The sequence below is a fragment of the Lissotriton vulgaris genome, chromosome 1_1 (genome assembly GCF_964263255.1).
Source record: "Lissotriton vulgaris chromosome 1_1, aLisVul1.2, whole genome shotgun sequence".
NCBI classification, from domain to species: Eukaryota; Metazoa; Chordata; class Amphibia; order Caudata; family Salamandridae; genus Lissotriton; species Lissotriton vulgaris.
In genome coordinates, this window is record NC_141685.1 from 2,100,873,428 (window position 1) to 2,100,900,242 (window position 26,815).

Sequence of the window (26,815 nt, forward strand, 5' to 3'; positions counted from 1 at the left end):
GATCAGAGTATGCGAGTTTGTTAATGATGGCAAAAATTTCTCTGGATTTGTTCTCCGCAACAAGAATTTTGGAGGAGAAGTACTCTTTTTTGGTGGACAAAATGGAATTCTTATATTGCTGCAAGAGGGAAGTGTAGTGTGATTTAAGCTGAGGGCAATACTGTCTTCTCCATGCTCGTTCTGCGTGGCGGACCGCTAGTTTTTGTGCCTTCAGATCGTTATTGAACCACAGGTTAGAATCATTAGTCCGTTTGGAGGAGATACGCCTCAGGGGAGCGATGGAATCGCAAGCTAAAAGTAGCCACGAGTTGATGGAATTAGCTTGATCCGCTGAGGGCAGGCCGGACAGGTCGGGGCAGGAGGAGGAGAGAGAGGAGGCTAAGACAGCCAAGTCTACCCGCCCCCAGGAACGGGCCAAGATGTTTTTGGGGTGCGAGGGCTTGATAGGCGGTCCGAGTTGAGAGGAGAAGGAGATCAATGAGTGATCAGACCAGGGGCAGGGAGAGATGGACAGAGAAGCAATAGGCCAGTTCACAGACCAGATTTGGTCGAGCGTGTGCCCATGAATATGGGTCGGGGTGTTGACATGCGAGATGAAATTAAGAGAGCGTAAGGTTTCAGAAAATTCCTTGGAAGTGGAGCATTCAGCTGGGTCGGAAGGCCAGAAATTAAAATCACCCAGGACCAGGACGGATGAATTGTTTACTGCTAGGGAGGCCACCAGTTCTTGAAATCCGTCCAGGTAGGTAGGCGACGGTTGAGGAGGGCGGTACATAAGTAGGCAGGTGAGGGGAGTATTGTAACAAAGAGAGCGAGCGACTAAGAAGTCGGCCGTGCCTATCGAGGGAAAACTGATAGGTTGGAATGGTAGATCCTTTCTAGCGATCAGGGCGACACAGAAAGTTCTAGAACCTACTGGCACGAGCCAGCACCTCAGGGCACTGGCTATAAAAGGTCCAGTCCCTGGCGGCCATTTTAGAGTAAGAGAAAGAAGAGAAGAAGGAGATTCCAGACTTGACACCAGATTGACACCTGCCCTGTTGACCCCTGAGGTGGCTGGTAGCGCGGGCAGTAGAGTAACAAAGGTCATTGGCGTTAATTCTGACTGGCGTTCCAGTCAGCTGCGTGAGCGGTGACCTTGCGCCTACAGCGCCTGCCCAGCGAGTGCCTCATTACCCCCAAGAGACTGTGGCCAATTTCGTGTGCCCCCCCGGTGGCGAATTACGACAGACTCCGCGTGTCGCGAGGCGAGAGCAAGTTCGCCGCGACCGCGATCGTCCCTTGTGCCCCTTCGCGTCAGGCGCCTCCAGCGAGGAGCTCGGACGTCTCCGAGCCCCATCAGCGTAGAGTGCTTCCTGCGCGGACTGAAGGTGAGGTGGTGCGCCGGGGCGGGGAAAGGCCAGCCTTCGTTGGGCGGGACTAGTGTCTCTGCCCCTCCCCAGTGGATCGGCAGCTGTAGCTGTGGACGGGAACCATCCCCGTATGAGGAAGTCGGAGGGAGGTTCGTGGAGCCCCTGAGAACCCCGTTGCTCGCGTGAGAAGTGCTGTGCCCTGACTGAATCGCTTCCCGATTACAGCCGATGTGAGGTGGGCCCGTTTCTTCAGGTGGGGAGCAGCATTGTGAAAGAACTGTGAACCGGCATTTACTTGACTGAGCGCGAAGATTGTGTGACCTCTCCGGCAGCCCGTTCGTCAGTCTAAAGACTTTGAACTGGTGCCGCCTGAGTGCTAGCGGTGACAAGCCCGTAGGCGCGCTTAGACCCCACCGGCAAGCAGAGATCTCATCCCGGTGGCAGCAGAGTGTAAATGAAGTATTCACTGTATTTCCTTGCCTTTTAGATACACGCGCATACTCCCCGAATGAACCTTAAAGAGTCCCAAAACTCCTTTTGTGCCCAGAGAAGCCTGTATACATTGTCAGTGAAACCAACACAAACTGTAAGAGTTATCTTTCCAAACTGAAACGTATTGCAAGTGTAATGTTTCTGAAGTATTTAATTGGTGGCAGCAATACCAGAATGAACATGTGGTTGTTTATTTAAATGAACCAGTATTTATTCTGCTATACAGAAGTGATATTTATCCCTTGCAATTATTCTATTTATTGGTGATATTTATTCCTGATATTTATTCTATTTATTGGTGATATTTATTCCTGATATTTATTCTATTTATTGGTGATATTTATTCCTGATATTTATTTATGGTATTTATTTTAAAATTGAAACCCAGAAATTTGTGACTAAAAGAAATGTGTATGTGCTTTCCCAATTGAACCCTATTTACAACAGAGAGTTTTTATATAAAGGAATCATATTTTTCTACAGCAGTGGTGTGGTGTCCTTCTTTTTGGTTACTGTACAGGGAGTTATTATTGGGTCAGAGCCGGCTTAGCACTAAAGCCTTCACTTGCCTTGTCACTTGAGCCAAGCTACCCCCTTTGTGCTGGGCTTACCCATCGCAGGTCCAACACACAGGCAACAGGAATTCCTTCATAGATGGGTTTAGTGTCAGGCATTGCCAGACACAAAATCATCTTGCACCATACGTGTATTTCTTGTGCCAGATTTTCTTCATGGAGTCTCTTAGAGGTTTTATCTGAGTAATAATGTATTTTAATGTCAAACTGTCAAATAAAGACATAAAAGAGATTAAGGTATATTTTGAACGAAATAGGAGAAGGGATGGAGCATGTGGTACTGAATGGAAATGTTAACCTTCTAAAAGGTATTTATCAAGGAAAATGCCCTTCCCATCTTCGAGTATCGCAAAGGCATACTTGTCATCCAATGCAGCGTAGAAATAGACTTATTGCTGCAGCCGAGGCTAAAGCCTCATAGACACAAATGGCTCTGGGTTGATTTAGAGAATGGCAGTCAAGTACTCTTCAATCAGGATGGTAGAGTACATTGCCCCCGCCACCGCGAGGGACCTCTACCCACCATATTTAAAGTTGCTGGCGGTTCTGTGAACAGCTCTAAATATTGGAAGGAACTGCTATAATTGTTGCAAAGGTATGAAAGAAGGCTCTGTCAAGCAGGATGGCAGTCCAGCAAACCTTTACAAAGTTTAGGTTTTTCCAAAAACAATATCCCAAAAAAAGTCAAATGAATGGCCCTCACACCATGGGAGTGTTTTTCTATTTTTTACTGTCCCTCATCCCTAAACCTGGTGGTGAAGGATAGTAAAGAATAGCCATCTCACGGCGCACTCTAAATATAACAGGCAGTTGGTTGACTAACCTCCAACGGCGCGTACTTTGGCAGACAGTCAGATGAGTATGTCAGTGAGGGAGCTGGAGTAGGCTCCATTGTCAACATACTTTCGGTCTGCCCGCATCTATATGAGGCAGGCATTCTGACTGTTTAGCAACAAGGGTACTCTGTCGCCTTGTGATGGAGTACCCTCTCCCCATAACATTAGCCCCTCTATCATCACTTGTAACAGGCGGTGACCAACAAAAAGTGCTCTTCCAGCGCCTACAAAACACAAACTTAGCCCAGGGCATTTGTTAGATGGAAAAAGGTACTGAACTGTAGAGCTTTCAGATTACAACATGTATCAGAAGAAAAGTGTCAATCGAAACAAATCCGACGCAAAAAAGTCTATAATAGGTTTAATATTGTTTTTAATAGGATGTACGTATGAGTACAATTTTGTTTAAAAACAAAACAGATCGAATTTATTTTCAGATTAGTTTATTGTCTTGTTAAGGCAAACTACTTTTCTTCCAAATGAAAGTATTTCTATCTGTAGGCATATGGTAAAGACAGCGTAGCTTACCCCAGTAATTCAAAGGATATACAGAGATGGTTACGGAAGTAAAAGTATTCTTTCATGCGTACAATGTTGTGACTGCCATCCTTGTCTTTTCTTCGTAGCAGTTCTAAAATTTTAATTTCCATTAACGCCTGGTGATGAAACCTATACCATTAACAAAAACATAAAATTATTGAGTCTAATTAAGTTAGATTATTGTTATCAGTATTTGTTTAAATACATTTTGCAATCTTTATTTCAAACATGTTTGTTGGTCATTTTGTTTGTTCAAACACAAAGCATACTTGCAAACATTAAGTGAAACCTGGCATAATTCAGAAAACATTGAAATGTTTTTACATTTTTAGATACAAATTATTAATTTATTAACAATATGTGGAAAGTATACCAACATCTCTTAAATAAACTGGGTTAGAAAGTCAAGCCCGATAAAAGCATACTTCTAAATGCTTTCCTAGCTAGAAAAACAAATAAATCAATATGTATTTTCCATGGAAGAGGACGAGTAGGGCCATTAAGGAGATATAGATATTAGCATGTTTCAAATTGACTATGGGGGACCACCAGGAAGACATTCTTTACTAGTTGGGAATGTTTGGATTTACACTTACCTACATATTCTCTGAGTTACATAAGTTAAATAAGTACAGCATAAAGGTCTGGGTGAGAGTATCTTGTCAACCAAGATGACTAATGGCCTTATTTAGATCTCGGCGGATGGAATGCTCCTTCCTAAATGTATTAAGATCTTAATAGGATATAATGTGATTGTAATACAGCGGACAAAACATCAGTCACGTTTGTGACTGATATCTTGTGTTTCTCTCCCCCAAGATCTAATCTTGGGGAAGGGAAGCTTCAGAGAAAAATGCTCCTGATATATCAGTCATGCTTGCTTTCAACAATTCCGACTTGACATTGCTAGACCTGTCAGCCTTAGGGTAGTCTTCCCCAAACGTTTTGCCTTCTTCCTCCATTTCTGCTGATCTAGATTTTGCTGGCCTTTAGGCTATGCAGACTTTACAACTGCTAACTAGTGCTAAATTGCATGTGCTCCAGCCTTAAAACATGGTAACATTGGGCCATCTCCAATTTACATATTTAATTTACTTGTAATCACCTAGTAACGTGGTATTATATGGACCCAGGACCTGTAAAGTAAATGCTAGTAGTGGGACTGCAGCACTGATTGTGCGGCTCACTTAAGTAGCCCTCTAACTATGTCTCAGGCCTGTCACTGCACAGCCCGTGTGTGCAGTTCACAATGCCATGTCAATCTAGCAAAATAAACCTTTTGCTGGGCCTAAACTGTCGCTTTTTATACATATAAGTCACCCCTAAGGAAGGCCATGGGCAAGCCAGAGGGCATGATGCAATGTATTTAAAAGGCAGGGTATATACTTTATAGTTTTACATGTCCTGGTAATGAAACACTCTCAAATACATTTTTTACTACTGCAAGGCCTATCTATCCCATAGGATAACATTGGGACTAGCTTTTATAAGTGTAATTTCCAAATAGAAAGAGATTAACCCTTCAAGTATGGTGTCTCTACAACCACCATTTAAATACAAACATATTGTGAAGTCAGCTTTTAAATTGAAACTCAGAAAATGAGACTTTGAGAAAGATGCCATTGTCCTATGGGGCATCAGTCATCCACTATTTAAGTGGACCCACTTCTATGAACTATATAACAGTATTGAACTAGATAACCAGCCACCCCTTCCCAAGTGATACTAATAGGGACTCGCAAAATTTGACAAAAGCCACCGCATAGGGGTACATGGCAGAATATTTAGGGCTAAAGAGTGACAATAACTCCTTTTAACCCATCTTCCCCAGGTTTTACTCTTGCCAGATGAACCCCGGAATAAACACTGATATGGTACCACCTAAGCAATTTTAACCACCACGTCATATAGATCCCACATCCTTTTTCTTTAAAGAATGTTTTCTAACATTCAGTGAGTGAGAGTTCCCTTTAAGAAAAAGTTAATTATTCCTAGAATGAGTGGCTCATTCTAATTTAAGGTTTGCTTGTGACTTCACCCTTCAAGGAATTGAGGTTGCTGTTTGAGAAGGATTTCACGCCCTCAATCAGTAAGCCAATTTCTTAAAGGCATTTTATTTTAAATAGTGGAGTGGCACTTTTTAAAGTATCGACAAATAATTTAGATTGATGGTTATTCATCCTTGGTTTGCACACAGAGTATTTAGAGGTATAATTTTATTAGTTTGTTTCTTTTAATCTGTGTAAGGGCACATTATATATTAAAGATTATATTGTATGGTGATATAGTACACATGCCAAATGTGTTACTGATTCCTTACTAGAGTCATACCTCAGAGCTTGCAAATAATTTCAGAGTAACTGCGGGTATCTGGAGGCTATTTCAACCAAATGTTATTATAATTGTACCTACGACAGGCATTATCCCTTCATTATGGGTTTTTGTGTCCTGAAAGTACTCAGCTCGCCTTTATCTTCGGCAAGCAATGAGGCCAGTCCTCCAATTTATTTACACTGCAAAACACTCCTCACAGATGGTCACCTGTAGTAAAGAGTAAACTCAGGTGCACAATGCAGTTGAACATACTGAGCTAGGAAGAGAGCTACCCTCTATAGGTATTTACAGTTTGTCGGAGCAAATTGTATATTAAACTACACTGTACAATAGAAATAGAAAGTGAAAAGCAGCAGAGGACTGATAGCAATAGTGAATAATTTGAAGAAAGACACTGAGATTGAAAACACTGGAGAGTTAAGCTTTCTGATTCACAGTTACGAAATCTGGAACTATCACAACTTTTTTTATCTTAGACACATTTTTAAGCCATGTATCACTAATGTCTAAATGAATGGGTGAGACAATATAATATTGTTATATCCCAATGTATAGTTGTTGGTGTAGTAAAGCCAGAAAATATGTACAAAGGTTTGCAAGAAATAATAGGGGACATTCATATAGTAGCTGAGAGCCCTAATGACAGAACCCAAACAATGTAAGTGGTTGGATAAGGAACAACGGGGCATGTTATCAAGGAACAGCGTTAAAATTATCGCCACTTTAGCGGCGATAATGGGCTTGATAATATGCCTTTGAGAATTCCAATAGAAACCCATGTTATTATTATTATTATTATTATATTCTTATATAGTGCCAGAATCGACCCCCGAAGGGGTATCTCCGCGCTTGCCTTGGGAACCCGTCCTGGTTTTTCCCTGTGAGATAACCCCTAAAGGGCATCCCCAAGGTGAAAGCCAGGCATCCCGCCGCGGGGGGCCGTTGTGGAGATTAAGCAAGCTTAATGCCCAGAGTTGCAGAGTGTGAACCCATGATTAGGTCAGGCACCGAAGCGAGAATTATCGAGTCCATGGACATTTGAGCTCAAGACCCTGCCGCGTCGGGAATTGAACCCTGGTCCTGGGTCTGACCTCTGCTTCAGGGTCTGCCTGCTCTAACCAGTGAGCCACACTTCTCCACACTGTTCCAGTGTTAACATGGGCTTCTATTGGAATTCTCAAGGGCATATTATCAAGCCCATTATCGCCGTTTTAGCAGCAGTTTCCTGCTGCTAAAGGGGTGATCATTTTAAAGCCATTCCTTGATAACATGCTCCAACATACTTTGAAGATAAAGCTATGCCTACAGTATTGACCTTGAAGCAAGAAAACACGATTTGAACATTAAGGGCTTGATTTAGAGCTAAGCAGATAGGGTACTCTGTCACAAAGGGGTATGCGACGTTTACAACGCAAGCGTTACAACGCCGTACCATTACGACGCGGTCATAACAACGAAAGTTGTTACAACGAATTGCGCTGGGGGGCGCTCAAGGATAGTAAATCATTTAATTTACTATCCAAACACCTTCCCTACTATCCACGGGGACTGGTGTTGGAATAGTAAATACATTTTTTTTAATTTGCGTTCCCCCCAACGCAAGTCGTTGTAACGACTTGCGTTGTTACAACCGAGTTATAATGGAACACGTTGTAAAAGTGTGCGTGGTAATAACGTACATCCTCACAAAGGTGATGGCGTCCATGTCTGCAAAACCTTTGGGGGCATAATTGCAAGGACAGTGCGCCACTGGGGCTTCACTTTTTCGGACACTCTGATGGCTCAATGCCCTGCTCCATTTACAAGGCAGTGCCCAGCCACTTTGCATGGCTTAACGTCGCCTTGTAAATATGGCCCTCTTCACCACATTTTTGGGTGGCAAAGGGACGTGCAATGGGTGTTGTGTGGGTATTCCCAAGCAACACCCATTGGTTCTTGACACTGCCCCAGATTTACAAGGATCTGTAAATTTGAAGCAGTGTCAAAAAACTAACGCCTTTGAAAAGGAGGCATTAGAATGTTGCAACGAGGAGAAAACTTTTATTTCACCTCGTTTTTTGCTCTTTCTATGTGTGCTGCATTCTGCGATATAACAAACTTGACGAACATAAACATAAAAAAAATTATCTTACACTCAGGGAAAATACACCCTGGGTTTGAGTATCATTAGTTATTTGTTTTTCAAAAGCAAGTTCAAACCCTGAAAGTTTGTTTTTCAAAAACGAAAAAATGTTTGGTGGATGGCTGTCAAAACTGACAGCGACCATTCACCAAACTTTCAGTACCTTCAGAGGAACTGTCTGCTGGCTGAGGGAAACTAGAACGATTCAGAGTCTTATGAAAAGGCAGATAGTTCGGAATTTTCCTATGCTCCATCGGGAAGATTTCTTGATCTGAGACACAAAAATGAAGACAATGCATTGGTCACGAATTGTGAACCGAAAAGTAGTATTTTAGACAAGAAAACATAGACTTCTTTCAATAAACTACGAAGGAGTATCTGAAGTGAACCCAAGTAAATGGCTAAACAATGCATAGGTGAACAGCCGAGAAATTATGGACCTGGTTCACGTTTCTGCATTACCTCATAACTACCTTCTGCACATGATGAAGGCCCATCAGCAGATTAAAAAGGATGTTTAAATAAACATTCCTGCAATCATAATGCCTGGAATGTATGCATGAGGCAACCGCATAGGTGTGACTGATTTTGGGAGGGAAAATTAGAAACGACCTCATAACTGCTTTGATGTGTTTTCGGGAGAACTAATTACTACACATAAAACAAGCATTGGCATAGCCAATAGGTCTCGCTTTTGGGACCTTATAAGTATTTAGTTATGCAACACAGTATCCTTGGTGCAACAACATCAACTGTTGCATGGCTAAACACTTATAAGGTCCCAAAAGCGAGACCTATAGGCTATGCCAATGCTTGTTGTGATTAGGACTTATTTTTCGTAATCAGACATCAAGTGTGAGCAAGAGAGGGAAAAACACATAAAATAAAAAGGAGAAAGACAGAAATAAATAGCACAAAGGGATTGCAGGAACCTGCACCACTGAGATAAAGAGGCAGGAAGTGTCTGATTCTAAATGGAACAGCCATGAGATTGATTCAAGACTAGGCAGCCTTGGTATTCGTTGAGCCGGGGTTTAAAAGCACTGGCGACTTGTTTCTCAGCAGCTGTTGAAAAGTGGGTTATTGGTAGGGGCAAATGTAGGTCTGCCACTGACAATAAGGCCACTAACACATGATTGGACCCAGCATAGGTCTTAGAAAATTATTCCTCTGCTCAAGCCTTGGTAAAGTGGCTGCGAGCAGACAGGCTTAATTTCAAAAACAGGTATGTAAAGCATTTAAAAACACCATTTGAGTAAATAATTAAGACACAATACAAAATAGAAATCCAACACCAATTTATAAAAATAGGTAATATTTTTATCTTTTAAATGACACCAAAACGAAAAAAAATCCACTGTAGGGAACCAGAGATATGAATTTTTAAAGATTAGTCACTTTCTAGTGCTTAGAAACCAATAGTGCCCCTTTTAGTCATTTAATTTTCTCTGTCAGGGACACCCCTTTATAAATTGTTCTGAAGAATTTTTTGACCACTGTGGTGGGCCACCTTTTTCAGCAAGCGGGGTCCAGTTAGAACACATTCCTGGAGTTCTGCTCGTGGGTCCCAAGGTATCCAACACACAATCCAAGGTTCTGGAATCTCCAAGAGGGTCCTTGAAAGTGTGAAACTTCAATTCCGCAATCCACTTGAACAAAACCCTTACAAATCCACTGGTACTCCAGGCTTTGAATTCTTTGTGGGGCTGTCCAAGTGAGCTCCGTTAACCTGTAGATTGCTGGGAGTCCCCTAAGTCCTTTTGCAGCAAGGTAATCCACAGGGCTGTAGTTTCACTTGGTGCAGTCTTCAGAGGTCAGGCCTTGGAGTTCCGTGCACAGAAACATCTTTTCAGCAGGGCACTTCTTGCTTCATTCAATTTCAAGCAGCAGATCTGGAGGGCTGTGCCCCTCTCAGATACTTATTCAAAATTCTCTGGGTCAAGCACCAGGTCTATGCTGATCAATGAGAGCAGGGCAACTCCTCATAGTTATGACCACATCCTGTAGAGTGTGGCATTAGTTGGTCCCAGAGTGCATCATTCTTCCAAATCCATAATGGCTGATTTTCCAGCAAGGAGGTAAGAGCTGGCTAAACACACTCCCTGGAATGGCTTATTTCCATGGACTCTCTCCCCACCATCTGCACATACCTTCCTTAAGCCTAGCCCTGACTCTTGGTCAAGATTGTCAAATTGAAACTGAAACCCAGGCCTCTCCTCTGCCTTTGAAGAGGATGGTTTACAACTCCACCCCCCTGGCCTGGCATTCCTATAGACAAGCAAACTGCCCTGCCAGTAGAGGGGTTCTTTATCATCTCTTCAAAGCAGCCTGGCTACTCCACTTAACTCTGGCCAATCAGGGCAGACCACTGAAAGGCTGAAATTGGACATACAAACAAGAAAGTCTTATAACTTCTTGTATGTACACTTTAGGAGAAATTCAACAATATCATATTGTTGGATTTACTACTACCATTCTGGGAAGTCTTTGAATGGTCCGGCTAGTCCTCTCCTATCAATATTTATTAATCAATAACTTCCTATGTTAAACTATGGGCCATGGGTTTTGCAATGGGGAAAATGACTTGGGCCACTTTTCCAGCACCAGGGCTTATAAAACCATATTTTATAATGTATTTCCCGAATTTCTACAGGACCCCCACCCCCTGTGCAACTAGGGGAGACTTCAAGGGTTCTGAATCTGCAGAAATATTGTAGACATTCCATACCCAGTTCTTCTAACATCAAAGTCGAATTTGAGCAGCTCTATAAAACAATGTGGGGAGTGAAATTTAAAATTTCACTTTACTCAGGCATATAAAAATTCATTTTATAAGGGCGTACCTTATAGATAACTGACCCCCCACCCCTGGGATACCGAGGGGTGACCCTGGGGGTCCCTAATATGCAAAAACATGGTAGGTTTTTCCTTTTAAAGTGCCCCTACCCCCAAAGTCGAGTTTGAGCACACTTTAAGGTTTAAAAGCTGTCTTGGCAACCAGTGCTGCTTTTAAACTGACCTCAGGCTTCAGCACGGGACACATGCTGGTGCAGAGAATCTGCTGGCCTCTAAACTGCCATGCCCAGGATACTGGAGACTAGGTAGTTTAAATCCCCTGCCCTATTATATACTAGGGGCTTATGGGGTAGGTCATGCCAATTACAGGGTACCCCACCATACCATAGTGTACCCTAGTGTATGTTGGGTGTCTTAACTGTATTCTAATGTGTTCCTTTTAGCTTGGCAATCGCCCAGGGCCTGCTTAAACAGAGCCCAGGGTCAGTTAGAGTCAGTTACCACCAGTTCCAGTCAGCAAAACATTAGGGGTGCCCAGGGCACAGGATGACTTTGCAACAGCAGCGCTTTGGGCACTGGCACTCATTCTGCTATAAATTAAGCAATGCTTCTTATAGTGTGTGACACGTATTCCCCTGTTATTGTTGAAGGGGTGAGGGCACAGGGGTGAGGGTCAACCATAGCTGCCAGAGATGTTCCTGTATGTCTGATCTTTCTTCAACTGAGACTAGTTTGGACTATGTTAGAAGGTTCATCTGGTCCTATGAATTTGCACTTTCTTCATTTCAGGTAGCAGTGAAGTGTCAGAGCTGGGCTGGGCTCCGCCCACTCGAGCACTCTGCATTCGCTGCTAGGGATTGTGAGGGATTTGTGTCCCACATGTGTTTATAGTCTACCTGGAAACTGCCCTCCCCGGACTCCCTCCTTCAGAGAGGGCCAGGCAGCTCGAAGCTAGCCACTAATTATATTGTCCACTTCAACACAAGGCCCTGCTGTGCCCAGAGCATGCCCTCTGAGACGGAGTACACCAGCGGCACCAGCAACCAGGGAATCCCTGCCAGGCCTCATCGTGGACTGTGCCACACCTTCCACACAATGTATTATTCAGCTGTCTCACAATTCTTCCTTTGTCAATTAAATAACGATTTATCTCATTACTTCTAATAAAAAAAACATAAGAAGGCAGTAGATACCCCCTACCTCCTCCATTGTACATGCTGGGTCGGGCGGGGGGGATCTGACTGTGCTCTTCTGAGATACATTACAATGTCACTGGGCAGCGAGTGGTCGTTGGAGGCAGTTGTGGCTGCACAGAGCCAGGCTCTGGTGTACCATGTGCCTATCCACAGCCAGGCGTGGTATGGACCCTTTCCGGAGTCAGCTCCAGCGTTGCCCCTCTTGGGCTGCGAGATCGCATGCATGTAGTTTTGTATGTTTCTCTCGATTGGCAACTGTCTCCTCTTGCCTGGCTAACATTTTACGCTCCCTTCTCCACTAGCCACGAAGAATACAGTAGACCTTAGCAGGGCTTTCAATGGGATGAAAAACTTGGGGGATCTCTCGTAGAGGCGTGGTCGATCTAATTAATCTACATATTAACGATACCCAACCCAGTCAAATAATCAAGAAGGATATATTAGTCTTGGACTCACTAGTATCCCTAGAACATCTATTATCCTCTATTCTAACGCTACTTGAAAAATTAGTAGGAGGTTCAGACCGTGTGCTGGAAACTAACTCAAATACTAAAAGTGTTGTTAAAAAGTAATCAAGAGAAGGAGAAGGAGGTCAGTTCAAAAACTGATACTAAACAACTAGAATCGGAAGCAAAGGCAGAAGAGGCTTTGGTGAATATACTTGAGAATGCTAATAGTCACTTAACCTATACTGTTCACAATGGCAATCCCCAAACTAATAAGCAAATGAGCAATGTGGCGATGTTAGAGGAGATCTTTGATCCTTTATCAAAATCTATACAGGTTAACTATGATTCAGCCCAAGAAGTAAAAGTCTCGGCGGACTCAGCTAAAAAGATAGACAAGGAAATATTCCCTATTTATAAAACCCAGTTAAGTGATCGGAAAGAAGATATTTTAGGAGCTTTACATTTGGAAAAAAATGGAAGAAATGGGAAAAATTAAAATAATGGAGGGAAAAAGATGAAATCAATAAGTAGATTCTCTAAAAAGAAGCAAAGGAGAATTGTTTTAAAGACAACATTTAGGGCTCAGTTAGTAAGGAATCTTACCCCAAGACGCCGCAAAATACATCACAAGATATGAACCAGAAAGACGAAGCTGATCTTGGTAACATAGAGATTAAAGATCTATCAATAGAACCAATGATGGCCTATGAAGCTCCCCCCTCGAATATTGCAAATCCCACAACAGTTTTTGATAATATCGCAACAGAGAGGTTTCCATCACTTATAACAGCGGAGCAGTCGAGGCCTGTTGATCTTCTCCCATCAGTACTTAATCCCTTGGTTGTCTCTTTCTCTGACATCGAAAAAATGAGAGGTAAGCCTGAGATAACTGATGTTGAATGCATCTGGGAAAGTACAGATACACTTCAGTTAGATCTCATTCCTCTGTTTGATATGGGTTTAATATTAAATAGGACATTGCTTCTTAAATGTCTCTTGGAGATTGAAAGTTTGAAACTCATTCAAATTAGTGATATAAGTTTAGTCTCCATCTTAAAAACAGAAGCTGGCTATAAATCGAAGGTAAGGTTTAATTCCAAAATATTGCAAACCTCATATTACAATGGTCAGAAGGCCTTCAAAGTATTTATTTTAAATATTTTCTATAGCACTGGCTAGACCCGGAGGTATCAGAGCGCTTTACATGAGTATCAGATCAAAGTTACAGGTTACATCGTTACAAAGGTTACACAGTTATTAAAGCATGGCAACATAGTTACTTTTGAGGTTGAGATAAACAATAAGCACAAATACGTAAGGGGAAAAGCAGGCAAGGGGAGAGATTATGGGGAAGGAGGTAGGAGCAGGGGAAGTAGACAGATAATGAAGGCGGGAAAGAGTAGAGGAGGGTGAGAGACACCGCATGGATAGGGGAAGGGAATGACGATGGGGACACAAACTGGTAGACGAGTCAAAGCAATGTCCAAAGTCCAGTAAGCTGTGATCCCAGGGTAAGTGGTATCACTTCCCTATCTCTGTTGCGAGAGGCTCTCTTTACGCAGTGGACTCTCTCAGAGGGGTCTCTGAGACTCCAAGGCCTACATACTGGATCCTTCCCCAAAAAGGGGAGAGGGAGTGCTTTGGCAAGGGGTGCCATACCATACCTCAGCTGTGGGGGGCTCCCTTGGTGCAGTGGACTCTCTCAGCGGTTTCGCTGAGACTCCAGAGTATAAATATTGGATCTTTCCCCAACAAGGGGAGAAGCAGTGCTTAGTCAAAGGGCACAAAATACAGTGGGCTAGGCAGAGTAGCAGGCAGGGGGAGAGATTCAGGGGAGAGGGGATAGGAGCTAGGAAGAAGACAAAGAGAGAAAGAGTTCTAAATGGGAACATATTTATTTAATTAGTTATTATATAGCGCTGGCTAGACCCGAAGGAATCAGAGCGCTTTAAATGAGGAACAATAATGTAGCAATTTACATCAGTTAAAAGTTACATAAGTATCAGGAAAAGTATTTAAAAAACATAGGGGATAAGGTGAATGGAGCAAGGAAGGATAAGGGGATAGGGTAGAGGGTAGAGGGGTAGGAGGAAGATAGGACATAGAGACGAGGGGAAAATCTGCCCAAAGTCCGGCAGGGTAGGTGTCGGCGGTGGGGGGTGTGGGGGGGAGTACACAACTCATCTCCTCTTTAGGGGAGTACGGGTGGGTGCGAGTTTAAGCTTTTGCTGGGAGAGTATTCTGTGTAGGCTGGGATGGAAATGGATAGATTGATGTGAGGCGTAGAATGGGAGCGAAGTGTTTCTGGTCCTAGGATGCAGGAAGGGAGAAGGGGGTGGGAATGGCTGCCTCAGTTCTGTGTAGAAGTCATGAGGATCGTACTGTGTAAATGTGGTAGAACTAGCTAAGAAGGAAAATCACACTTGTGTAGTTGTAGATTGAGGGACCAGGGGAGAAGGTATGTGCGCTCTAGGGATCAATCTAAAGAGTGTGAAACCGTCCAAGATGGCCGCACCAATTACTGCAAATGAGTGACCTTGTTGGGCAGTCCTATCTCACTTTTCATTTGTGGAAGGTCCTGGGGTGTAGTCCCATTTTGATTTCAGTTGCTTATTGTAAATTTGCCCTTTCTCTCTTTTCTCGTTGGTAAGTATTGGGGAAGAGTCCTATGTCTGTATCTGTCTAGAACGCAGCCCTGAGTAGTCCTTTCTCCATTGAAATGTATTATACTGCCATTTTGTTGAGTAGCGTAGTTAATTGTCGCCTCATTAAAATGGCGATCACAAAGTCCCAAAATGGGTTCCCTATTTTACGATTGAGGCGGCCAAATTAATAGTCAAATAGTCCCGAAAATAGCAATGACAGTGGGCAAAACGGCATCAACAGCGTGTACGAGACCCTCACAGATTACCTTTGTAGAGCAGGTATGAGCGCTCTCTCAGTCATAGACGAGCAATCGCTTGACTCCGAATAAAATACAAATTAGATCAACCGGTACTGGGGGTAGGGGCAAAGTCATATCTTACATAAGCCTTGTTACTGGGGGTGCCAGTTCAATAGAGCATCAGCTGTGTATGCCATCACGAGGTGCTCCCTGCAGATGCTGAGCTCAAACTTCCTCCGCGTCCCAAAGAAGATAGAGAGGAGCTTCAGGCGATCAGAGCTCTCCCAGCAGAGGAGTGGGACATTCGTTGTGGGTGCGTCGGTGCTCGGGGTCTGCCTCACATGGGGGGTTCGGAGTCTCAGAAACCCGCCTCCCATCCGGTTCACAAGGCAGGGGTCCCGACCCCTCCAGCCCACGGTCTCGAGCCCCATGCCAGATATTGGGAAAGACTTTTCTGAGAAACCCCGAAATAGAGCCCTTGACAATAGGACTCTATCAACACACTTAGATTCATGTAGTAGAGATCGCCCGTATGAAACAGAGGAACTAAAAATCTGTATTACAAAAATGGCAGGCAAGTGAAATTCAACGATTGCACCCCACTTTCCTTTCAATGGAACTCCAAAGAAGAGAGTCAACAATGAAACGGGTTGCCTGGTGTTCTGTTGAGCAGATCCAATGATAAACTTCCTCAACAGCCATCCTTCTAGCAATTAATTAAAAATAATATCATGGAATGCTGCAGGAATAAAGAATAGTAGGGATAAGTTACAATACTTATGTGCACTAGATGCAAACATGATTTGCCTTCGAGAGACCTGGTGTACAGAGGAACTATTATGTAAGGATTATTTTACTTTAGATTGTAAAGCAATTCTATCCAGGAGAGGCCACACAAAGGGAGGGGAGCCTGCTTACTGTCAACTAAGATAAAATGGAATAATGATTACTACAAAGATCCTAGTAATCTTTTTTTGGCAATAACACTGTATAATCCTCACAACAATGTAAAATGTATACCGCTGATGTTGATAAACGCTTATATTCCACCAAATGCCTTTCACAATGTACTGTTAAAGACAGTTCTTTCCTTCATTAAGAAAGTAATTGAAGTAGAACTATGCCCTCAAATAGTCTTGGTAGGGGATCTGAATTGTAAAATCTCTAATTCTACTTTGGATATATGCCGAATAAGGAAAAAGAAGAATCTCTACAGATACCACAAGCTCTGTTTCCACAAAATATTAGGATAAATAAGAGAGGGAAACTGCTCCTTGATGAATAAGCGAAGGTTGATTGCATTATAGCAAATGGAAGATTGCCTTCAGATACACCAGCGACCATAACTTGTTAATCTTATAGCAGAGAATGTCTTTTAGACTATGTGGTAGTGGGAAGTACCTCCTTCTTCCTATTGAAAGATCTTAAGGCTTCTAATTCTTGCTACAGTGACCACAAAGTACTAACTCTTACCGTAAATCTAAATTTACTCTTGCACGATCCATGGGCACTAAACGGTGAATCTGTTAGTTTTGCTAAGAAATCGGGGAGATGTCATTGGGACACCAAAGCCATCTTGGGCCTGGATAGTGTCTTAGAGGTCACTGTAGAGAAAGTGTCTAATTGGAATGAAACAGAAATTGCCAGTTGTAATGCATTTATGATTAAGTCGATAGATATTGCAAAAAAGTCAAATCAAAGGAAAAGTACTAAAGTAGTACCCAGACCCCTCCAGCCGTTTAATCTTGAAATAAAGAAATTAATTAGAGAACAGTATTTGAACTACTCCTCTGATAGATATCGTAGAATATTACTATTGAAGAGGAGGACGACTAGGGTAAAGGTTAAGCTAAGAAAAGAGAGGGAAGATAACATCTGGATTAAGCTGAGAGAAGCAGTGTTTAAAGGCCAAGTAGGAACATATTGGTCTCTTATCAAGGAGAGATGTGGAGCTCGATGACGACCACTTCCAGTTGCCATTGAGGAGCCTAAAAGGGTTAGCTTTATTTAGGACTTATATGCAAGTAATGCAACCGCAATTGACTGTATCGCACTAATGGAAGACCCTTCACCGTATGGCTCGCCATCTGAAAAAGATATTGAAATGGCGATCAAGGGGATGCGATCCTCTGGGGCGATGGGCCCGGATGAGTTACAAATTACAGTTTTAAAACAAAATAGTACAATGTGGAGTAAAATCCTTTATCATGTGTTCAATTATTGCTATGTAAATAAAATGGTCCAGCCTTCTTGGAAGGGGAGTATATTAGTCCCTTTGTTCAAGAAGGAAGTCCGAGATGCCCCACATAACTACCGTCAAATTGCACTTTTCAACACAGAGGGTAACGTTTTTGCTAAATGCCTCTTGATCCTAATTAATGACTGGGTGGATGCGGTTTAAATCTTACCTTTTGAACTAACCAGATTTAGAACAAAGCATAGAACTATCGATAACCTAACAGCACTACAGGTAATAAACTAAAAATATGGTAAAGTTAGAGGAGGAAGAGCGTACACAGCCTTTATAGACTTCTCCACAGCATTTAATAAAGTAGATCGTCTCCTGCTGTGGAGAAAACTGTCGGACCTGGGTATGCCGGCCATGGTCTTGGAGTTAGTCCGTGCTCTCCATACAGACACTTGGTGTAGAGTCTTAATGGGAGGGTAAAGAGGTCTCTCTTAGACTATCCCTACTGTAAATGGCCTAAACAAGGATGTCTATTGTATCCTCTACTATTCTCCCTATATTTATCTGACCTCCCCAATGCTTTATCTCAAAGTGAGGGCATCGCTCCATTACATGGGGGAAAACCGATTGCCTGCTTACTTTATGCTGACATAATATTAATATTAGATCTGACGCTGAGGGGATTAAATCGTCGTCTGCAGGTGCTACAAAAATAGGCTCAGGCCTGAAGGACTGGGTTCTTTAAGACCCAGCGGTGCCAGGGCACAACACCTGAAACCTTCGTGGGTAACCTGCTCCGGCGTACGAATCACAGAGACACGGGACACTTCCTTTGGCGTCAAAGATTCAAGGTTTATTTGCTGCAGGGAACACAGATATCACAACAAGTACAACTCGTGCAACTTGGGGAGACTGCTTCAAATTGGTTCTGTGGATCGCTCCTTTTATACAGTTTTTACCCATAGGACAACATGGTACACAAAGGTTTACAACCCGGTTCCCACCATTATCCCCCAGAGGGGTCGCTTTGGTCACTTTGATACACATGAGGTCCGGAACATAAGTGCGGAAACATTTGGCGGTTCCCAACTGTAAAAACCCATCTTCCCAACATTAGTGCATTCCAATCGGCAGTAAAATCAGATCGAAATGGGAACAAGGACAGGTGCAGAGGAAGACGGAGACAGTGGGGAGATCGGAAAGGGTGTAAAAGGGGAGGTATCGAGAAACACGAGATACAGGCATCAAAGGGACGTGCCTAATGAAATGCACGGCTGAGACAAAAAACCGGCACGGCGAGATGAGCCTCGAGCGGGGCCATCTGCCTTACAGTATCATCCCCCTCGTCATAAAGACACTTTCAAAGGACATGTGTCTTCCGCAAATATCTTGGGAGTCCCAGGGTTGCGAAGCGGACATCGTCCGTTCGCTGGCTACTTGAGGGCAAGAGACAAAATGGATGCCGTATCTAAGATGGAACCCGTGGGTACAGATGAAAAACCCACCTAACAAACGAACGGTTTAAGTTAGCACAGCGAAACTGCGCACACTTACTAAACTCGTCATTTGCGGTTCATAGATACCAGACTCGACCATATTCGTACGAGTTAAAAACACCACTTATAATTGTCACGGAACCTCAGACGCTCCTTTTGCCCTCATGTAGGCAAGCACTAGTCGGAATCATATTCGATATTCATCAGACCATCGAGATGTTGCTGTAGCATAGCTCTGTCCAACCGAGTCCCCTTGGTAACAGGTGGCTGTCTCATACACGTTGTAGCACAGAGGCCACATAAGGCAGGACCACACTGCACACAAAGGCAACACGTGAACAGGAACACCACAACGACTCCGATGATCATCAGAATCTTCCAACCCCAAGTCGACATCAGGCCCCAAAACCATCCAAGTAGCGTCCAATCCCCTACATCCACGTGTATGGATTCGGAGATCTTATGCAACCTCGAGATGGCTTGATAGACAGTTGGAGCGTTATCTGGAATGAAAATGCAGCAGCTCGAATGGATCACCTTACATACCCCACCTCGATCTGCTAAGATGACATCTAAAACCATACGGTTTTGTAACGTCATAAGTCTATCCGCCTGCAGTTCTGTGGTGATATTACCAAGGGCACTGGCAGTAATATTAGCTGTCGATTCTACCACTCGAGTCAACTGTCTCAGGTTCCTACTATTAACCATAGGTCCCCAAAACGGGAGGAAACCCTTGAAAAAGTCTCCTGCCTCTTGACCGGCAGTATCCTCTTCGCTAATTACGCCTCGCACAACTCTAGTCTTATGATAATCGGCATCTACAGTGAACGTCGGAGGCAACAGATTTGCAATGAAACATGAGCCCATGAAGTCAGCGGGCAACCATGCGTATGCACGATCATAACAGATAAAGTATGTACCCTTGGCAGCCAGAAACACAGGGGACGAGAACATCGGCAGAATGTAATTTTCAGTGCAAGCACTTGCTCCAAGTCGGGCTTGCGATCTTCGGCCACGACCCATAAGACAAAAATTACCAGTGTGGGGTACGACCCATATTGGAGGCGAGCTTTTAAGCTGCTTTTCACTGGTGAACACACTATATTCACCTCTACTTAGGACCCTATAGGCTTGTATCTCTTCTTCGGGAATAAGCGAGGGATCGTAGATATCACTATCTAAATCCTCTATTGCTATCGACAAAGGTTTTTGATACGAGGTAGGACCAGAGTAGGGAGAACGTGGTTCTCGAATGGGGTGGAAACCCAGTGCGCTTCGAAACATTGTCTGAAATGCTCGAGCAGACCCTTGGGAGCTATACGGTAACACCAGATATGGAATTCCCTTATCCGTAGTATGTGGCATCAACCCACACACCCAACAATTAGTAGTGTTAACCACTAACTGATGCTGATGAAGGAGCTGAATAAAGGAATTGTTGCGGAATTCTACACGTCTAGCCTGTTCGTGTTCGGGTAACATATGAAAGGAATGAGGAGAAACAGTGGAGGTAAGTTTAGGGTCAGGAGTAGGAGTAGGTGTAACAGAAGGTAAGAAGTAAGACATCATGTAATACACCCCACCCGCCAATAAAGCAGAAGCAGTCAAAAACAATACAAATAATTGGAATATAAAACATTTGGTGCGACTGAGTTGCTGCAGCTTGAATCTATGAGCCTGAGCTCCTTCTAAATCATTCAGCTTCGAGAATGCCATTCCCTACGACCGTCCGCAACGTTTCTTGACGCACTTCGTTCTGTGTAGCAAAGTCAATCCCTAGGAGTTCCCAGGAACCGACGGCCTTTAACCTAGCGTCAAGACCTACTATCCAGAAGGAAGTACGCGCGCGGCCCTACGGCCTTCAATGCACAATATATGCAAAACAATGTCTCTCAGCTGTAGAAGCAAAAAGTGTAAGAAATAAGGCTCAATGAATCTATACAAAACAATTACAATAGTAGGAATATTCAAAGCTGGTCACGGAAAACGGGATAATGCAATTGTCAATACAACAAAGCAGGATCTTTTATTAGTCTTTAGTGCTAGATCGCAAAAAGTATCGGGTTTTCCCAGGACGTGTCTGATCGTCAAACAAAGGATCCGTTGAAGGGACAGCGTCCTGTTGATCAGCTGAGTGTTTTGGTCTTGAGTCTTTTGCTGACAATTGTTCGACAGTGTCTCTCTGCTGCACTGAGGATTCTCCGACAGGCCGCGCGTCGCTAAAAGGTACATACGCCGGCAATACTTCGGTTTCAGTTGATGCAATGCCTTTCCTCACCCACGAGTCTGCTGGCAACGGGATGGGGACTTTTTTGGTGTGGGTGGCGTGCACCCAATTCTTCCGCCCCTCAAGACGAACTGCAGTTCTCGTAGCAAGGAGGACCTGATAGGGTCCGGTAAACCTCGGGTCCAAGTTGTTTTTGCGCGAAAAGTTCCGCGTCACCACCCAATCTCCGGGCTGGAGCTGGTGGCCTGGACCCTCCGTCTGCGTCGGCAATGCTTCGTGAACCTGTTGGTGAATTAACCTCAGTTTAGCAGTCAAGTCATGAAGATAATCGATCAACATTGGGTACTCAAGATCACGAAAAATACCTGGCCTAGGAACCCCCCACACATTCGCAGGACGACCAAACACTATTTCATAGGGACTAAGCCCTACTCGGGAGTGTACAGTCGCCCTAGTTGACAGTAATGCTAAAGGTAAAGCGTCAGGACACGAAAGACCAGTCGTAGCCTGAATCTTCGCTAGCTTTAGTTTAAGGGTGCCGTTATACCCTTCAACCAAACCAGCTGACTGGGGATGATTGGCGCTGTGGAATTTCTGATTAATTCCAAGGCCCTTACACACACTCTTCATCACACTACCCACAAACTCACTTCCGTTATCTGACCACACGACTCTAGGCATTCCATACCGAGGAAAATATTCCTTCAGCAGGATTTTTGCAGTAGACAAAGCAGTATTGTCTTTGAGAGGATAAGCCTCGATCCATCGGGAGAATGCGCAAACCACAACTAAAACGTATTTCAGGTTATTGCATCGCTCCATATGGATGAAGTCCAATTGAATCACCTCAAAGGGGCATGAAGGGGGAGCAAAACTGCCAGGAGGAGTTGGGGTTCCTTTGCCAGGATTGTACATCATACACACCATACAATTCTTCACCAGACGTTCAGCACATTTCGTGATACCATCATTCTTCCATATAGGGAACAGCAATTTGCAAATACCTTTCGCGCTAATATGTGCTAACCCATGCGCCATAGTCACAACGGCCAGCACATACGCATCCGGTAACATCCATCTTTTCTGATCAGACAAATCAATCCAACAACCATTCGCATCCAACTTTCCCGTACTTTCTTTCCACTTCGTTTTTTCAATGTCGGTGGCTTCATTCTGGATTGCTTTCACACTCTCGATTGTGTCCTCACACATACTCGATTCTGTAGGCCACCTAACCGAACTCGTCACATACATTCGAGTGCTAAGGTTCCGGGCAGTCTCCTTAGCAATCTCATCCGCAAACGCATTACCACGACCAACATCATCCGTCACCTTACGATGCGCACTACATTTAACAATCGCAACTTGCTTAGGCAACGTCAGGGCATCCAAGAGATCATTCACAAGCTGTCCATGCTGAATCTTCGTACCATGCGACGTCAAGAAACCTCTCTCTCTCCACAATCGTCCAAAACTATGTACGACGCCAAATGCATATTGGCTGTCGGTAAACACATTCACACGTTTCCCTTTTGCTAACACACACGCTCTAGTAAGAGCAATCAGCTCTGCAGCTTGGGCAGAATTCTGATTTAATCTTGCATTCTCAACAACAGTATTCAACGTTACAACAGCATAAGCAGTAGTCACATCGCCATTCGGCAACTTAAAGCATGACCCATCCACATACAGCGTACCATCCGGATCTTCCAATGGGGTATTTTTAAGGTCCACTCGACCTTTTGTTTCTTCTTCGGTCCTCAAGTAACAATCATGTTCTGCTACTTCATTTGACTCTGTGCTAATCGGTAACAGAGTTGCCGGGTTCAGGACATTACAACGTTTTATTTGAATGTGGCTTGCCAACAGCGTCAGCTCGTACCCAGACAACCTCGCACTCGTCAAGTGCTGAGTTTTCGTCCGATTCAAAAGAGTATCGACTGCATGCGGAACCATCACCGTAAGCATATTATCCATGACCAATCCTGCTGATTGTCGGATGGAGACCGCGGCTGCCGCTGTTGCTCGTAAACAACTCGGCAATGCTCTAGCTACCGGGTCCAAGGTCGAGGAAAAATATGCACATGGACGTTGCTTACCACCAAAAGGTTGCGTTAAGACACTCAAGGCACAACCTTCTCTCTCGTGAACATATAATGTAAACGGCTTGCTATAGTCAGGAGTACCCAACACAGGAGCCGAACACAATGAATCACGCAGTTCAGAAAAACTTTTCTGACATTCTTCCGTCCATGGTAAAGGAGTCGAAACATCCTTGCACGTAAGAGCCACTAATGGTTTCGCCAGCAATGAAAAATTAGGAATCCATTGCCTGCAGTACGACGTGATACCTAAAAAGGCACGCACATCTCTTTGGGTTGTTGGCACAGCCATTCGCGCAATTGCTGCAATTCTCTCCGGGGTCAACCTCCTTCCCTCCTTTGACAATAAGTGACCTAGATAGGTTACTTCTTGACAACAATATTGGAGTTTAGTAGGTGACACCTTGTGATTTAACTCACAGAGATGTTGCAGCAACGACACCGTAGCAATTTTGCAAATGTCCTGAGTATCTGCAGCTACCAATAGGTCGTCGACGTATTGGATTAAGGCCGCACCAGCCGGCAACCTAAACGCATCCAGTTGACCCTTCAAGGCTTGACTGTAAATCGATGGACTTTCACAGTAGCCCTGAGGAGCGCGTTTAAACCGGAAGCTGCGTCCACCAAGAGAGAAACCGAAAAGGTCTCTGCTCTCCTCGGCAATCGGGATGCTGAAAAACGCATTTTTCAAGTCAATCACCGAAAACCACAATGCAGAAGCTGGAATCAGAGTCAGTAGCGCCGTGATGTCAGGCACAACAGGGAATTGAGGAACCACAATTTTATTCACCTCCCGTAAATCGATAACAAAGCGATAAATAGGCGGCTTCGAAGGATCAGTACGTTTAAGAATGGGCAGTACAGGGCTGTTGCACACGTTTCCCCTAGTCTCTTCAATGACATCTTTCTCGATCAGATCATAAATGATCGCTAACAGTGCTCGTTCACCATCAAGGGAGATACGATATTGGGGAATACGTGGCAATCGCACATTAGATTTCAACTGAACAACATATGGTGAGATATCAAGTAGGCCCACATCATTTGGACCTGTTGCCCACAAAGACGCAGGAAGAGAACTCAATTCCGGTGGGAGCTTATCGAGGGACAAGTACATGGGAGAGACAACCCTCTCTCCTAACGTAAGCTTCACACCCGCAGGAGAACAATACAAAGTCGCATACAAACGTTTAAGCAAATCCAGGCCCAAAAGATTTTCGCCACAACCCGTGGTTAGAATCAATGGAGCTTCTAGCTCACGTGGCCCAATTTTAAGGGGCAAAGGGCGCGAAACTGGATTGCTAACGGGGGCGCCAGAGAATCCAACGGAAACATTTGTTAAGCCAGACAAAGGTGCGCCAGGGAGTTTCGAATGCTTAATGGAACTTTTCGCTGCACCAGTGTCCAACAGAAAAGGCTCAACGACGCCCGATGTAGCAACTGCGACGTAAGGCCCTCTCTGATCAACCGGAACTGATACCACTCCCTCTCCTTGTCTTTGGCTGTCCTAGTAATTACTGTCGTCAGTTCCCTGATCGACGTAATAATCGTCTACATTGTACTGCGCAGATCGTCCTTGCGACGATCCACGTTGATCGAAACAATTATCGGAATTTGATGAGTTATCTGAGCGATCGTTCTGAGCACCACGACCTCTACCACGTGATGATTGCTGTGAACCACCACGACCTCCTCTAGACGAGTTACCACTATTACGTTCATTTAGAACAGGACAATGGAATTTAATGTGACCCTCTTGTCTACAACAAGCACATTGATTGTACCCTAACGAAGATCTTTGGGAAGAGGAGTCATTACGAGTTTGAGATCGGTTCGATTGCGGCTGCGATCTATTCTGTTGAGAATTATTCTGATTTGAACGTGGGGGATACGCTTGCTGAAGCAGCACTTTAGTTTTTAACTCTTTCGTCTTTTTATCAGCACGGTCATTCTCTTCTTTCTCTCTGTTCTCATAATATTGTGCCGTAGCCAATATCTGAGCCGAAGTAGAAACAGCCCATGCACTTTCTGAATTCCTCAATTTATTGCTCAAATCGGGCAGCAAGTTCGAAACAAATTTATCCACGAACAACCTTTGACCACCCTCAGTGCTCATATCCTGGCCACTATGGTCGATGAATGCCTCCTCGAACCTCGTAAAGAAGTCGGAAACACTCTCGTCCTTCTTTTGCTTACAAGCCGACAATTTGTCCCAATTTACCCTCATAGCCGGCATAAGAGTTTTCATTAATGTTATTATTCTTTGGGGAAGATCAGTAATCAGCTGGTCGGGCTTAGCACCACCAACTTGTCCGGCATCTGCCGCTACAATGGCAGCCCAAGCACCACCTAATTCATTCGGATGGTTTTCATGGCGAATCTTAGCCCATACCGGCTGCGGTACGACATTGCCAAACAACATGTCGATATCGGCAAGATTCATTATCGTAGCATCCACAAGCTGCGATAATTCTTTGTAATACCCCGCTGGATTTTTGCGAGGGTCAGGAAAAGATTGCTTCACCTGTAACACCTCTGATCGCTTCCACGGGAGATGTATCCATACTCTCTGGAAGAACGGCAAGATCGGAGGAGCAGCTGCGGGGTTACCTGGCATCCAAACTGGCGGAACTTCCCGCATAGGATACTGACCAGACTCATCTGGCTGTCTTTCGACATCCTCAACAAACAAGGCTTGAGGTATGGGCGTGGGACGAAAAGATAGCAATCGTTCAACAGCACGTCGGACATTAGTATCCACTATCAGTCCAGTCGAGAACTGAAGCTGTAAATCAGACAACGCGGTCAGCACCTCGTCAGGTGCGTCGGCCGATATCTGATCACGAAGAACCTTACACAGTTCCTCGAACACAAATCTTTGGGTTGGTATATTGAACTGACAAAACGTGTCGAGCACAACGCGTGGTGGATTTCTAAGGGGGTGCGTCATCCAACCCATCGCCATATTATATAGTGAAGCGCGTTCCCTATTACCAGGAAGCTGACTACGTCTCTGAGGACCATCTGAACCAGCGGACCCAAGAACAGGTCCGAGCGAATGAAAGAAGCTAGCCGCAAGGGGAGAATTACGACTACGAGTAGAGGGAGAAGCATAGGACACAGGACTAACAAGTGAAGGAGTAGAAACAGAGGCAACAGCAGGAGTTAACAAAGCAGGAGCAGTAGCGTGAGCAGGAGTATGTGGAAGCGGAGGAGCAGTAGG

General features: G+C 44.2%; 1 protein-coding gene across 1 annotated transcript in view; it reads right to left on the reverse strand.

Moving 5' to 3' along the window:
- The window catches only part of DYRK4 (dual specificity tyrosine phosphorylation regulated kinase 4), a 798,647-nt gene that overhangs the window by 392,135 nt on the left and 379,697 nt on the right, over nucleotides 1-26,815 (reverse strand). Inside the window, exon 6 of the mRNA XM_086939068.1 lies at nucleotides 3,784-3,924. Coding sequence (XP_086795194.1) covers nucleotides 3,784-3,924 — 141 coding nt within the window. The remainder of the gene's footprint in view (nucleotides 1-3,783; nucleotides 3,925-26,815) is intronic.